The sequence below is a fragment of the Rhipicephalus microplus genome, chromosome 5, assembly GCF_043290135.1.
Source record: "Rhipicephalus microplus isolate Deutch F79 chromosome 5, USDA_Rmic, whole genome shotgun sequence".
NCBI lineage: Eukaryota > Metazoa > Arthropoda > Arachnida > Ixodida > Ixodidae > Rhipicephalus > Rhipicephalus microplus.
Window position 1 is genome coordinate 33461345 of NC_134704.1, and position 17188 is coordinate 33478532.

Genomic DNA, 17188 nt, shown 5'->3' on the forward strand with positions numbered 1-17188 from the left:
ACACATAGAAGTCGAGGTGAACAAAGTGAAGAGGCTCGTGCAACACCGCATTCGACCCGCCTTCAGGGCCCTGCTGCATCGTAGAGACTACCTGCTCGGAAGCGTAGCACCGGAACCCTCTGGTAATAAGCTCGACAGGGCCTTTGAGATCATCTACAGCACACTAGTTGACGGCAAGTCAGACTCCACCAACGTCTTGCCCGAGCTGACGGAGTTCCCTCTGGGAAACAAGATGACAATCTCGTCGTACCTCAGGAGCGCCGCACGAGTGGACGCCAGGAAAGACTCGCAGCGGCCGTACTTGGCCTACGACGCGTACGACTCGACCCTGATAGAAGGCTTCCGCTTGAGCCCGCAGCACTTCACGCCCCCTTGGTACGCCAGTGATGCACCCGGTGGAGTCCTGGTCGGTGGCATACTCCTGAGACTGGTCGCGGCCTTGTTTATGGACTACGTGGAGCGCTCGCACGACTTCAACGCCACGTATGAGGCGAACCACAGGTGCCTGGATCCGCACGGAACGAGCGGCGGTGTCGACAAGGACGTGCAGGCAGTCACGGCTTCTCTGAACGTCGTGGCCAGCATGTACCGCGCATCGCCCGCGGACTTGGCCGTAGCGCCGCTGCCGAGTCCGCTCTTTTCGAACGACGGTTTCATGTACGCCTTCGTCTGTTGGCTCTTCTGCGGTGACGCCGTGCGCGGCAGCGTTATGTGCAACACGCCGGTGAAGCACAACATTCACTTCTCTCGCGCCTTCGCCTGTCCCAAAGGCTCGAACATGAATCCGGAGTCTAAGTGCACGCTGCGCGTTTAATACGGAATTTAGCAACTCTGCGCACGTAAATATTCGATAATGATTACACTTTACAGCATGATGAAAGTTGACATGACTGCACGCATTATCACTGCGGATACAGCATTTATTTACTCGCTTCACTAAAGCTTCGTTTTATATAGACAGCAACATATGGGTTGTATGTGCATTTTTATTTATTTGCTTGCATGTATACATACAAAACTTGAACTCAAATATGTTCCCTTCATTCCGCAGGGCGTACATATGCCTGCGCCACGCGTAATAGTCTTTACCCACATTTTCTGCAGCAGGCGTTAAGTTGCAATGCTGTCCGAGTGATTGATAAAAGTAACAGAATATATATATATATATATATATATATATATATATATATATATATATATATATATATATATATATATATATATATATATATATATATATATATATATATATATATATATATATATATATATATATATATATATATATAAACGTTTACGAGAGCGGCTTATTCAGAGGTGGCGTAACGGTCGACTCGAGGACATACAATGAACACGCATCAGAGAGTTCTTACCACCAACCGAACGTCCTCTTCGTCTGGCACCACCCTGTTCCCCGCTACACAGATGCACATACCTAAATTGTATATGTGGTTATGTGGTAACAATATGTATATACACGTAGCCCTGCCGTGGTGGTCTAGTGGCTAAGCTACTCGGCTGCCGACCCACAGGTCGCGGGATCGAATCCCGGTAGTGGCGGCTGCATTTCCGATGGATGCGAAAATATTGTAGGCCTGTGTGCTCAGAATTGGGTGCACGTTACGGCGTCTCTCACAATCATGTGGTGGTTTTGGGACGTTAAGCCACACATATAATCATCATCGTATATAGAGGTATGAAAAATTGTTCCGAAAAAGACATATTTTAGCCGCGGGACCGGCCTTCGACGGAGTTGCACGCAGGCGACAGTAACGTAATATAAGACAACCAATGACGTAGTGTAGCAATGTTATTGGCTGAGAAGCGATTGTTAAAGCACGTGGTGAGACAATACGCGTGATAGGACAAGAAAATAATAATACGCGCGTGCGAATTCACTAAAAAAAACGGAGTAAAAGAATGAAGCCGCAATACATACGTGTCCACGGCACAGACAATAACAAGTCAGAGATTCAATTGTTAGCAGACTATCGATCAACATCAGCGCGTGCGAAACATCTTGTTATGATTCGACAACAAAAAATAAAAAAAAAGGGAACTACTCTGTCTGCGTGAAAGTATAACATTATGATATAACAGTGAAATAGCAACTAAATGCACAGAAAGGAAAGTTCACTAGCAATTAGTTTATTCCACAAGATGGATTAAATACGATTTTGTGAGATCTCTTTAGTGGTAGAAACGGAAACCAGATTGAAGGACTGTAGATTATGTTAACGCCAAGGCACTGCACTGTGCAGGGCCTATACGCACCCTTGAACTGCGTCGACAGTTATGTGCTGACACGGTTGAACAGCAGGCGGTAAATAAAGCTCACTAGGCAAGAAGTTTGAAAAAAAAAATAAAAAATGACATTGGTGATGAGCGTCTAGCCGGTGCCTATCGAACAAGTCCGTAATTTTGCTGTTATCTCGTAGTACTTTTGAAAGAATGCAGATTTTCAACTTCCAGTGTGATTATCCTCAACATGCTTTTTGTACTAATGTTCCCTTCTCTCGGCAACCACAGTATCTAGAGTCATAGACTTCGGCCATTGTTTAGATAAATTAATAGGGAATATGCTGAAGGAGAATTATTGCTCTTCTGCAACACGACATCTAATAGCTATCAGCGAGCGATAATCAGATACCCGAAGTAAAATATTTAGAGAAAATTAGCGTTACAAATTTCAGTACTAAGTATGCTTCAGTTAGAAGAGGTGGGGCTCATGATCATAATGATAGTAAAGTAAGTACTGTAGCTCTTATAGGAAAAAAAAGTACATAAACTTCGCCTAAAATGCATGGTGGGCATGGGGCTTACCATTAGCTTTGTGCGCTAGTATGTTGAAACGCTTTGTTTAAGAATTGCAGAAACAGTTGACACTGATGCTGAGTGTGTTAGGACCAGATTACTTTCTGCCTAAACTGATGCTTGCTTCTTAGCGCGGGACAAATCCTTTCAGTTCAGCGCATCGTCTCCTTTAACGGCATCCTAAACAATGCGGGTTATAGGAATTCCTGCTGGAATCAAGCTTCGCGGAGGTATTCACAGTTTTCATAGAAGTCTTACTGTTCCGACCAAATTCGTTCAAACCGGAGCGCGTGGTTATATAGGGCATATTGGTTTTCCCATGTTTTACATGTTAGCTTTTAATGTGAAGATAACGGTATACCTTTCTGTAGGTTTTTTTTGTGTGTAAGGCTTAGTGCATAGTTTGTTGTGAGATATGAAAACCGTGACGTCCAGAAAATAAACGATAGACATGCGAAAACGAAATAGATTGGTGAACAGTTTTGAGATCAGATGTGAAAGATGAAAATTCATTTCCAAATCAGGGCCAGATAAGAAAAATGTCGTTTATAAATCATTCATACTGTAGAGGCTTTATAAAAGAACCAGCATCCATTTTTTTATGGTCCCTATTCTTTTTTTTGCGCGAAGGAAATCTTACCCGTCAGTGAGTCCGATCCCGTGATGGTAAAAGAAAAGAAAAATGAATGCCGTGAATCATTTCTAATGAGTGTTTTTCTAACGGCAGCGATTATGAAGTACACTCACATGCTGTAGACAGTGGGCGCGCAGGTGGTCTTCCGTGTTCCGAGCGCGGTGATTTACTGCGAATGCACCCCGGCTCGACGGTGTCCACTGGCGGCACGACGGCAGCGCCGCTTTTCAGCATGCTGCTCCTTTTACGTCGTAAGCAGCACAGAGTTGAGCGGGGCTGGATAATAATATACATACTCTAATTTTGAGGACTGCACGCAGGACAGCATCAGACTACTCGACCACGTTCAGTAAAGTGATCGACTCTATATTCCATAATGCAATTTCAAGGCGCTTGTGCTAGGCTGCACGACAAAGCGGTATTTGATAATTTGGAGAAATATTCAACGATAGATATCCTAGTCACAACGCAAATAGAATGCTAGAATATGTCTCTATAGATTTCATGCTCTTTTCATTCTACTTCGATCTAATCGCACGCTCTGGCCTGCAGTTGTCGGTCCCTTTAACGCGCGATTTCTAATGAAGCCATTTTCCAGAATGGACATAAACATACTAGCGTAATTAGGTACAATGTAAGTGTCCATTGATGTTCCGCCTACTTGAAGATAATGATAGCCATAAAATTCAATATTGTTAATCTGTAAGATTAATTTCAATAAGGTGGCTAATGTTTCACTTCCAATCGGTTTTTCATCGCACGATCCTTCGTATGCTTGAAGTACTTCGTGGATGTCATCGCTATCGGGTATATTGATATGCAGTAAAAGCACATCTAAAATTATGGGCAGGGAAGGATCTGGTATGACGAAGTCATCAATGTCCAACAAAAAAAAATGGTTTGTGTTTTTGAGATAGGACGAGAATTTACATTGGACATTGCTTATTATTACATCAAAGTAGCAGGAAACAAGCTCCGAAACATTGCCAATGCCCGAAACAATGGGGCGTCCAGGGCAGTTTTCTTCGTGTATTCTAGACAGCAAATAGAACCTTCCATGAACGGGACTGCCACGAACGGATCACCTAATTGATTTGATTTTACGAGATTGTTGACAGTATCTCTTACAACTACTTCAAACTACTGCAGTGGGATCATAGCCAAGGGTTTTATGAAAAATTGAATTGTTAAGCTGTCTATCGGCTTCGCTCATTTAATCTGTTTTGCTCATAATTACAATGGCACCACCTTTGTCGACTGGCTTTATCACCATGTCATTGCGTTTACCCAGCAACGCAATAGCTTTTATTTCCTCAAATAAAATATTCAACTTATATATCTTTTGATTTACGTAGATTGTGACGGCATCCCGTTGAACGGCTTCAATATAACTGTCACGTTGTGCTGGAAGGGTCCAACAGTTGTTGCTGAACATAACAGGCTGCTTGTCGCTAATGGATGAAAGTTATTAAAATAGTCTTGTATACAGTCACACGTTACGTGAAAAAATTTCTCAATCTTTAGCCAATTGAAAACCGTCGTTCAGGGGCAGGACAAGAGGCGAGGCCCTGCGACAAGACGCACAGTTCGTCCTTTTTGAAGCTTACGCACGGAAGGTCCACCGTGTTGGGTGTTGAATGGGGACGTGCTATCCTCAGGAGTTTGGCGGGACTGCCGGTATAACCTGCATGCTTTAGAAACAACGAGCGGTCCACTCCATCAACTTTTCACACTGTTGGTAACCCAGAACTCACTTAGCTTCTTCACTTTATATCTTTCCGATTCGGCAATTTCATGCATACCGAGGTCACCATTTATATTTATAGTTGTCGTTTCATGTTTAGAGAGTTTTTATTTAAAGCATACTTGTAAATGTTTCTGAGCAACACGGGAAATGCCCAAAGAGGCCTTCGTAAGTATTCCGTGCCATTGAGTTATATCTTTAGCGGACGTATGACTCGTGGCCTTTTTTACAGAAAAACAGTCCCCTAGGTGCAACACAAGCTGCCAAGAGCTCAAGCATGCAGTTCATTTCGGATGTGTTTTTCCACCGTTTTTCTCACCTTTCAGAACACACAGGAGGTATTCACCTTTCCAGCGCAAGGCTCGCCTATCTTCAGTCGCCGAGTCTTTCGGGAATTTTCCCTCGTGATGATTTGTGTTGCTGGTTGGGGGCGTTCTATGTCGTAGTCCGGTTCCTAAAGTGGACACTGATAGCGCATAAGGTCTGGTTGATTGGTTGCCGGCTTGATTGAGGACATGGTAACGGAAGCCGTCCAGCTGCTGAGCTGACAAATTCAAGTCTGTTATTCCTCGCACAGGAGCAGGGAGTGTTTGGTGGTTGGTCGGCCGGTTCGACGAAAGTCAAGTTCCTGGTAAAAACGGCGCTGGTGGCGATTGTTGCGGTATAGTTGCACCTATTGCAGGCAATTCACTGAGACTAGAAAAACTAGAGGCATTAAGCGGCTGGCTTGCTGAGTGCCGAGAGCACAATGACTATCACCACGCAAAGAGCATCGTCATTGCAACAGTAAGAGAAAGCATTTGTTGTTCCAAAGTCTCCGCAGATGCATAGCCGTTAACGCGATGTATACTAAAAACTAAGATGGATGCCATCAGCCGCGAGAACGCGAGTGGAAGGCAACCATTGAAATCCGTGGTCGGTAGAGAACACAAAACTGGAACGCCAACAGACGTTTTGAGGCTATTGAAAGTGCAGGCCTCACGATTGTAGTGACGAGCAAGGCCATCGTATCGCTTGCCCTTCAGATACCGGCTAAACCACCTTAAGTGTCATGTTGCCAGTATTCCTGACTTATGAAAAAAATGTGTGAATTCCGGGCCACTCATTTGATGATATTACAGCTGCAATCCTTCAATCGGGTTTCCGTTCCCACCACGAAAAGAGCTTCGAGAATAGTGTAACCCATAAACATGAAGCTGTTACTTGTGGTATGATAGAAAGCGCTGGCAAACTTTCCTTTCTACCTATTCAGTGGCTCTTGACTTTCCCCGCTATCATCACTGCTATACTTTCACGCAGGCAGATTAGTTAGATATTTTTATTTTCATTGCTGGATCATGACAAGATGTTGCGCAAGCGCTGATGCTGATTGATAATCTATTCGCAATTGAACCTATAACGTGTTATTCTTGTTTGTGCAGGCGACACATATGTATTGTGGCTTAATTCTTTTACTCCGTTTTCTCGTGTAAGTGCACATGCGCGCATTCTAATTTTCTTTTCCTACCACGCGTATTATTTTCCCACCTTCTTTTACCAATCGCTTGTCGGCCAGAACAGAAGTAACCGCGCTATACTTCGTCCTTGGTCGTCTTATATTACGCTACTTTCGCATGTGAAGATCACTCCGATGAAAGCCCCACCTGCGGCCAAAATGTGCATCTTTTTTATAACAATTTTGGTAGGCGCATATATATATATATATATATATATATATATATATATATATATATATATATATATATATATATATATATATATATATATATATATATATATATATATATACGCGGAAAAGATCTGTGCGCACAACGCAATTTTACGGGGGTGCCCATGAAAAAATATCTTGTGTACATGTTAAAAACTGCCATTAGTAAGGCCTCTAACGCGGCAGCATGGTTGATGACTCCAAGAAGAGAATAAAACCTACGGAGAAACACAAAGCTAAGAAGACCATAAAAATAGCAAAAATGTCTGCGCTTACCTATGTGCCCAGCATTAGAGCCCATTTAGCAGCTGTGCAAAAGAGAACAACAACCAAAAACACTGTAATAGACTTCATTTAAAAAAAAAACTGTTTTGAGTATGGCGGCCAAAGACTAACAGAAGTTGGCCTTAACGATGATGTAACGTCATTTAGGGACGAGGGCGAAGGCTTTTGTGTGCACTCTACAATAATCACTTTGTCTAACCGAGACTTATTTGACTCCTACTCTCCTTACCGTGCGTGGGAGATGAAAATACCGGCCTTTGTTGGCCCTCGGTGCGCTGGCTACGGCAGTTTCTCGGAAACACCGTCTGAAAAGCCCAGTGATGCAGTCGTGCCACTCGGCACCCACGCAGTGTAGGACCCGTTCAAGCTCTCGAATTACCCGTATACTGCCAGTGAAGCAACGCACGTTCATCGATTGACTTTACCGGTTTTGTTGCGAAGCTCTAGATTGGGAGGCACCGTAAGCGGGTAATATGTTTCCAATAGCATCGCCGTGTTCCTGGTCTGTATTGGACTTTCGATTTCGACATCCTCCCGTCTGCTCGCGAGCTCTTCGATATCTTTACTGGCAGCTCCCATAAACGGAACTAGACTGACAAGCATTGTAAGGCGGTCGGATATCGCTGCGTCTTGGTTCTCATGTGGTAAGAGATATTTATGTATAGCAGTACAGACGATTTTAGATCTGCAATAAGGGCGCCACCATCCTGAACTGTTAAAAGATTGCGCCCTTAATTTCGCACGTCGTGACGCGAAGTTAACACAGTCATAAAGCAACGAATACAACAACCCAATCGTTTTCATGCGGATACGTCTATTGTATGAAACACTGTTTCTTTAAGTCAGAGCCTAGGCGTCGGTTTAGTTGTTAAAGCAACGAAACGGCTAAGTTAACAGCCCATGTATCACGGCCCCGAAACCCATCCGTAGGTTAGCCTATACCAGGCTGCGTAATAATGCCTAAGTATCGCTTTCGAAATAGCTGGTTTGTGTTACACGAGCGCCTACTCGAACGATGATCCTGCTTTCTTTTGCCTGTGTTACGAAGGGTCGTCCTTTTGCTGACGGTGATCTGAAGTATTTCACTGCTATCGAATATGTGAGCTTGGGCATACATGTAATCTCCAGTGAAAAACAAACAAACAAACAAATGCAGTTCCCATGAGATTGTGCAAGGATGACGTTTCCAGTTCACATTGCAAAAAAGATTCGGCTTCAGAAAAGAAAAGCAGACTCAAGGACTCTGGAGCAGTCCATGGTAATTAACGAATCAAAACGCAGTTAGCCGCTGCGTGAGTGCTTGGTAAAATTTTCAACCATGTTTCCTCTCAACCTTCTTTTTTATGTATATTTGGCAAAATATGAGAAGGTAGGCTACGTTGGAGCCAGTTATGCCAACATTATGACAGTAACGTACAAGACGAACATACAAACACTAGAAAATCGAATAAAAGAAGAAAAAACTAATCAGAGGCACTACGTACATACTATGTACACTTTCGGGCAGATAACGCATGGATGAGAACAGTATGCATGAGCATAGTCTAGTTGATATATCGGGATCACATTGCGGATAGAGTCTGTACAAATAGTGGCAAGATACAATATGAACTAAGGACGGTTAACTATAAGCTTGCCTTTTTATCTTCGAAGTTTGATCTCCTCTGCGTGTGAAAACCACTGATTTAGCTCGAGACGTCAAAATAAAAGCACGTATCTCTTCTTTCTCTCTCATTATGCACAGTACGCCCCGTACCACGTGATCGACTCCCCTGGCTTCAATGTGGACGTCCGTGGTGTCTGCGGCGAAATGCTGAAGGCGATTGCGTCATCCCTGAGAACAAAGTAAGAGATTGTATGTGCATAGTACTTCTGTTCTTTTTTTCCATATTCGCGTCATGGTGATGAAATAGTTGGCTCTAATGTAGTGTGCTTTCCCATGTCTCTATGTATAAATAAAAACAAACAAACAAAAACAACGACAGAAGAACAAATAACCGTGTGGTGCCCTGAAATGAACTTCACAATGAAAATGATTGTTGGATTTATTCATATCTTCGCGCTTCACACGCATAAATTTAGCTCGCCGATGTGTCAATATTAGGTTGCTATTCAATTGTGCTCAATTTTAGTTGGTTACAGATAACTTAGGCTTTGATTTACACGTAATAGCATTACATGTGACGCAGGGAACTCCGTAAACGTTGTGAATTATATTTATAATGCGTTTCACACATACATTTCGTCTTCCAGGCTCCGTCGCAGGAACGTATCCAAATATTTTTCAGAGAAGGAGGGGAGGGGGCGGCTACAATTATACTTTATGTATGGTTAGTTTGTATGTGTGCTTGCATATATCATTTCATCGTCATCACCATCATCACCATCCGCCTGGCTACGCACACTGCAGGACAAAGGCCTCTTTCATGTTCCGCCAGTTGACTCGGTCCTGTGCTTGCTGCTGCCACTTTATACCCGCAAATTTCCTAATCTCATCTGTACACCTAACTTTCTATCTCCCCTTAACCGGCTCGCCTTCTCTTTGAGTCCAGTCAGTTATCCTGCCAATGCGCTACTTGCCTGTATATGCCAGCACAAGTGAAAGTTTTCGGAGGGGGAGGGAAGCAAGTTTGAACACCCTCCTCCAACCCGGCCCCATTGGCTACACCCCCGCTCCGTGGTATAAATATGCATGTAGGCTCAAGTACACGAGGTGAAGAAAATTTGTATGTCACGTAATGTCAGACGTTCACGTTGTTCAAACCAAGCGCACAGCCTTTCTCCAGCGTCTGCTGCAATACTGTCAAGAACGAAACCCCACAAGTCTAAAATTAAATAAAGAAAAGTAACAGTTAATAATAGCGTTTTAAAGTAAACCAAGCCACGGCATATGACGGAGAAGCAAGCCTCAATGCAACAAAGCGATGCCATTACTTAACGAAGGGTTCACGTGGAATGGTATGCGCGCTACCAGTCGCAATATATGACGAAGAAATGCGAATAATGAACAGCGCGCTTATACCAATGAGCTGCACGTAGAACTATTTGTATTTGCTTTCACAGTTACACCATCGCTTTCCCACCTGATTCGTACTGGGGACTGCGCAAGGCGGACGGAAACTGGACCGGCGTGCTGGGAATGCTTCAGCGAGACGTAAGCACGCGCTGAACCTGCCAATTTGGTGCTTTTTTTTTTTTCAAAACGCGGCGGGATTGGGAACAATACGCCGCGTTAGAATCCTTACACGCTTTCGTACCAAATCCTTATAAAGCCCTTACATTTTCCATATATTTGCTAAATATTTCCACAAGAAATTCACAGAAACGTTTGGAATTATTAGAATGGCATAATGACATGCGGGATGTTTCAGTCGGGAGGAGATGTGCTGAAAGTTCTGCGGCTTCACATTTATCCTGTGGCGTCGCAGGAGGCCGACCTGGCGGCGTCCGTGATCAACCCGACGAGTGAGAAGCGAGATGTGGCCGTCGAAACGGAAACCATCCTGCCCATCGAGCTCATGATCCTCGCCGGTCGCCTTTCCAAGCACCAGAGTAACATTTTCGGGATCATCCAGGTGCTTACGTGGGAGGTAAGTCTATAAAAATTGCTTCATAATGTGTGCGCGCTCTCGTGTAATAGGTCATCATCATCATGATAAGCTTATTATTTCGAATAATTGACGCTGGTGTGTTTTTGAAAGGATTGATGAACGTACTTCTGGTGAACTAAGTTGGATACAAGAGAAAGTTGAACATGAAGGGACACTAAAGAGCAAAAAAAAAAAAATAGTGTATGATTAAGTACAATTGCGAAATCTCAAAAAAAAAACACCACTCTTGCCGTGATACGACGCTTCGTAAGCGAGAAAACGTGCGCAAAAAAAAAAAAAGCGGGTGAAGGCACCATTTTGAGATTCACGCACCAAACACCGTGACGTAAGAGATTTGAAACTGGGCCCTACGTAGTTGAGTTGAATAAACATTATTTTCCCAACGGTTGTTGCTGTGCCCGGGGCTAGGCTGCCAGGGACACATCGTTCGAGGAACATTTTCTGAGGTCCTCGGCGACGGTTTATAATGATTATAATGAATAAAAATGAAGTACATTGTCATCTGTGGGCGCCATCGATCTAGCGTACGAAGCCAAGCCAATATCGCGAAAATACAAAAAAAATGCATTTTGAAAACTTTGGCGACACGCACAAAGATTTCGGCGCAAAATTAAAAAAAAAACGAAACTTCAACTTTGATTTTCTCTGCTGAAAATGAACGTATGATAGTGAAACACGTGACACTAGAGTTCCCAGAGTGAGGTTTGCCAATGTAAACCAAGTCATCGTTTCTCTTTTGAGCCCCTTTAATGAATGTCTTCATTTCATTTTCTTGCGTCTTAGTCTTCATAGGCGTTTTCGCATTTATAAAGGATATTTAACGTTCACTGCAGGGCTAGACCTTTCTAATGATCTCTAGTGATCTCATGATATACATTTTACCCTGCCTTGCATGAGCTGACTTTTTTTTTATAAATCTCAACGTGCCACCTGATATGAATACAGTATTATATTCGCTGGCAATTGTTTAAGACAAAGGAAAGTGAACAAATATTAAAGTCCAGTCTACACGTCTCCTTCTTTATATACGTCATACGGCTGTATATGCTGCGGTTTCCGTGGGGGTCTTGACACCCCGTAACTCTGAATTGTTATTACGAGAGTTCTTCCTGTAAGGGCGTTACAATTTGTTAGACAGCGTGGCGGTCACTGTCTACCAAATAGTCGTGCGCATACATCTATGCTGCGGTTATTTACAAAAACAAGGCTTCACAGAAGGATCGAAAAGCCGACACTCGAGAACACTCTTTGACATCATCTGGCACGCAAAAAATCGCGCGGCTACAAGCTTTGGCAATACTACAGCACTGAATCACGGAGGCCAGTGGGAAACTCGGCTGACAGAGGTTAAGGGGGTAAAGATATGAACATTGCAATTATTAGGATCTCACAAAGTTGCACTGCATAGTCGCATGCAGCGGTTCTGTCAGGATTTTGGGTTTGGAGAAAGGTCACAAAAATCAGCTTTTGCGCGTGATTAATTCGTTCTTGTGGCCTGCAAAGCCAGAGCCGCAAGGTCTTCCTTTCCTTGGAAGAAGAAAGCATTGCAAAGATTGTCAGCGGGTGGTCTTCGCTGTGGAAATGAGCTGGACACCTTTACGGGAAACGTGTTGCAACTGGTTGCCTCACAGCCGCGATAGCATGGCGTGCTGCACTTGGCGTCATGCCATGCAGGCGCATTCGGGAATGAAAGCGGGGGCTTCTTTCGTATACTTCCAGGTGTGGCTCCTGTTCGGCTGCAGCATGGTTTTGTCGGCGCTTCTGTGGTCATTCAGCGACTGGGTCCACTGGGGCGTCGGCGGTGTGTCGACACGTCGTTCCACGTTCGTGCAAGCTTTCGGAAACCACTTGTGGTCTTTCGTGGAAAGCAGCTGCCTTGAAGGCAAGATAAAGCGAAGGAAACTTTCTTTCCATGCACTTTCAGAATCGTCGCACACTTAATTGATTTTCATTGTCTCGTGCACAGGTGTGAGAGTAACAAAAACAGTAATAATATTAGGGTAATGAAGTTAGTCGTTGCTGTGTGTAGAGAAGCAAACTGTTTGTATAGTAAATTACACTTCGTATATTTTCTCCTGTTGTACTGAGTAATGTGACGAATTACATCACGAGTCAATTCAAAAATATTACTCATTACTTCCCAAATTACTTGACTAAAATGCAGCACAGACGCTTCCCTTATTTCAAAGTAAATCCAGCGAGAACTTCAAGAAAACAACAAACGCAAGTTAGTCTGCTGTATACCTGCAAGTGACGAGGCAGAGCCAGAGTGCGTGGCCATGAGTGGCGAACAATGTAAACTGCTTGTTAGTGCTCCCGTGCTGGGCCAGAAAAGAACAGCGTGACGTCACACAGGCTTCTCATGACACCACAGTGCCAAATCTCGAAACGTTTGTAGTTGTGTGCATTATTTGTGCGTGAATGATAAACTTTCGTTCAAGCGATCTCATTATATTTCAAAAGCAATGATAATGCGATTTCACTACTTCCAGCCAGCTGTAATACGTAATCTAGTTACGTTTGAAAGAATTTAAGAAAGGTAGTTTGTAATGTAATTTAAAAGCTTTTTTTTAGGCGTAATTTTGTCATCTATGCTTGTGGGGAAAGCTCACATTTACGACTAGAAACAATTTCGTTACACATGACAGCAATATTTAACTACATACGACGAGAAAAAAAACCTTGTACGTAAATGATTTGAGACATTACAAAAGGGATATTTTTATTCACTTGTTATACAGTGTTAACTCTCTGCACACACCGGAGTTTGCCAACACGTATAAAGTATTTTCTTTGATTTTGATGTTTTCGTCGCTGAGCATCATCAAGGCCGCCCCACCGTCGTGGACGTTATCCCGACGAGTCAACTCAGTTCTACTGAGTTTCTCAACTCTGTGCGTCCTGTATGCAGCCTGAATCGCAGAAATCACTGTCGTGGGGACAATGTACCCATGGTTGCTTACGTGTGCCACGAGCAGATGGCAGACCTGCCACTAATACGTCACGAATCACTGTCTTTTCATGACGTCACACCACCATGGCACGTCATGGAGAAACCATCCCCTCGATATCAAATATATGAGACACATTCCCAGACACCTCAGAGCTCTTTTGGCTTGTCGAAATACATTTTCTCACTTAGAGAAACAATAACAAAAAAATTCGAATTCTATTCAGTACTCCTTCAAGAATTTTTTAATTCAGACCATCTCATGGGATCATCTCATCTCATCTCATCTGCCAAGACAATCTGGCAGTGGTAGCTACGTGAACTTACCTATTCTACTTTTTGCGTCATTCCTTGCAACTATCGTCATACATTATTCGCAGTTAAAGGTCGGCGAATAAGAAAATTGCATTTGTTCTGAGCTGCGATTCGATTTCACTTTCTAAACGCGAGGGTGTCAACTATAGGCCTATTTTTCAGTTCCACTTATAATAAGTGGTCTTGGCTTTCTATTTTCACCGAGCCGCTTGTAGAATTTTCCAGACTCTTTTCTCATATTTTGGGTTTTCCCAGTAAATATAGTTACTTTAGCGACAACCACGTTCACCAGTAGGGCGTTTGTCGATGCCTTTGAGTAGTTGATCGACTGTGAAAGTCAAACATATACATTAGGGGTATCAACAAGTAATGTTAATCATATGCAATATCAAACGTGCATTCATCTGAGTGGATACTACCCTTGATACAAAGTTAAGAAACAAATATTTTCTTTCGTGCCTAGTTGCACATATTTTCACTGCACGAGACAATTGAAGTGACTTTTTTTAATTTCCGATTCGCACTTGAGCGAATGTTTTAAGCATAATTAAAATATTTTCATGAACGGAAAAATTCTTTTAATTCCTGTTTTTCGGGCATCCTTTGTGATGATTATTTGCTTATTGGCTCGGTAAGATCTGCTAAGTCTGGCTATGGATAGATTGCACGTGACGTCATGGGCGCAGCTTGATGTATTGATTCACCAACTGGACGTCCTTGATGACGTGAAGGCAACTTAATTACTTCACTTGAACAACTTCAATATGATTACGATGCAACCAGTATTTTATTGGATTCTGTGCGTCCGTGACAAGAGAACTTGCTAGTGGTGCAATGATAACATCAACACACGACGTCACAAACCTTACGCGTTCCATGCAGTGCACCAACATGGCTGTGTCATTGACGACAGTGCAAGCCATCTATAGGACAACCAAACGCCCTTGTACACACGTAAAAATGTTACGTTTTTGGCAGTGTGCGCCGCCCGAAGTCGCCCTTGAAAAATAGAGCTAGCTGGAGCACATTATGCGTTACGCAGCTAGAAGGCCGGAAAAGATGATTGCGACTGCCAACTCGCTTCGGTGCAGCCGTCATAATTACGCGACATTGCTTCGGCAAGGCGCTGCGCTCAACGACGACAATGTAACGGACGCCAAGCATTTCCGGACTTTAAGCGTGCGACCGAAACAAAGAAGGCCATTCGCACATACACACGTACGTCCTTCTTGCACCTGTTGCCAAGGGAACTATAATAGCGACCACCCGTTGCGTTGAATGATGTTTTGTTCCCCAGTACGAAGTCGCTGGTCTTGATTATTTGCCTCGGCTGCTGCTTTTCATTAGCATCGCATGCAATTTTGTGTTGCAGAAAGAGTCATGGCAAGACAGAAGTTAAGACATGCAACTTACAATACTGGGGTTTTGCGTGCCAAAACCACGATATGATTACGAGGCACACTGCACTGAAGGGCTCCGGAAATTTCGACGACCTGGTGTTACAATTAAAAAGAATTTCTTCTTGGCCCAGTTCGTATTACCAGAGTCCTTCAATGCTTTGGTATTACTTATTGATTTACATTCTGCCGCCAATTAAAAAAGACGCACAAAAGAGAGAGACACACAAGACGTCGTCATGCTCGTGTATTTTTTTTGTGTGGGTTTTTGGAAGCGGCACAACATCAATCAGCAAACATCCGGTGTTACTTAGTGTGCATGACCATTATGCAGTACACGGGCCCTTGGCATTTCGTCTCCACCGATACGAAATGTCAGTGACGTGTCATCGTAGTGCGACGTCACGGGAGACAGCAACCTATGACTTACTAGCGCAGATTGGTCACGTGATCGAGGTGCACGTAAAAAACGATGATTCAATTATTGCCCAGTGACACACTGATTTCTGCGTTTAAGGCTGCATACAAGGCACAATCTAGGTGGAACTGTGTTGACTCGTTGACCATTGCAACTGCCTCCTTGTGATGCTCAGTTAAAAAAAAAAAAGCTATTAAAATAAGAGTGAAATATTTTATACATGTTGCCTGACTCCGGTGTGTGTAGAGCGCTAACACTGCATACCTAGGAAACAAAAGCAGGTCATTTCGCGACACCTAAGAAATATAGCCGCGAGGGTGTTACTCTAGATGTGTAAAGCTAAACAATTTGCGAAGCTGGTGAATCTTAGTGACATCCTTCTTGGCTTTCCTCCTTGGCTGGCGATAGGTCTTTTCTTATAGCAGATGCAAAGTAGAATCGAACCACAGCCTGTCACACGTTGAATTCCAGTGGCATATCACGAGCGCTGGGCCAGATTGCGAACGGATCCGAGCGGGGTAGCTCTCGTTAAATCTGTGATTGGAACACGCGCATACCGACGGAAGCAGTTGGCGAGCGGAAATCTAGCAAGGGAGCACGAGAGGGCGCGCGAAGCGTTTTCGTAGTCGTCCACGGACATCCATCGGTGACTGGATGAAATGTGGGCGCACAGAATACGTCATGTGAATTTCCGGTAGAATCCGCCGATTTCGGCGGAGCAAGCCCGTGACCTGCGGTTGCTCTCAATCTGCCATTGGAACACACAAATCACGTTCCCAAACCGCCATTGGAATGTGATTGCTCCGCTTAGAGCAGAAAAACTTGATCTGGATCTGCCACTGGAGAGAGAGAGAGATAGAGAATTATTTCAATGGGGAGCCGGAGAGGTTTGCCTGGTTTTTCACCTGACAGACTACTCCAGTTGCCGGGTGATTACAATGATATATACAATCTCTCCATTGCAGTGGCAGATCTAGATCAAGTTTTTCGGCTCTAAGCGGAGGAATTCAACAACACACTTTTCAAGAGCGTCTTAGTTGCCGTGCCAGAACTAACCTCTAAAGCTGGCTGTGGCACCCCGGTAGAAGCGCAGGCCTTTCGTCCCTCGCACTTGGCTCGCGCGGTGTCTGCATGGACTGCCTCCGTCACTGGGCGCGGCGGTGAAGCGACGGAGTGTGATAAGCAATAGCACGGAGGGCTTTCTGTGGTTACCCGACGAGCTCTAGAGCTTCACTTTTAAAGATTGTGTCGGTACTCGTTGCTGAGGGCCCTGAACCAAATCTCAAATTACGAAGAACCAACGCGTTATTCT

The 17188-nt window shown here is 43.8% G+C and overlaps 1 protein-coding gene across 1 annotated transcript in view; it reads left to right on the top strand.

Annotated features, from left to right (window-relative positions):
* Positions 1 to 17188, top strand: part of LOC119173927 (putative glutamate receptor) — a 58189-nt gene that overhangs the window by 34538 nt on the left and 6463 nt on the right. Inside the window, exons 2-5 of the mRNA XM_075895174.1 lie at positions 8930 to 9030; positions 10249 to 10339; positions 10614 to 10775; positions 12516 to 12678. Coding sequence (XP_075751289.1) covers positions 8930 to 9030; positions 10249 to 10339; positions 10614 to 10775; positions 12516 to 12678 — 517 coding nt within the window. The remainder of the gene's footprint in view (positions 1 to 8929; positions 9031 to 10248; positions 10340 to 10613; positions 10776 to 12515; positions 12679 to 17188) is intronic.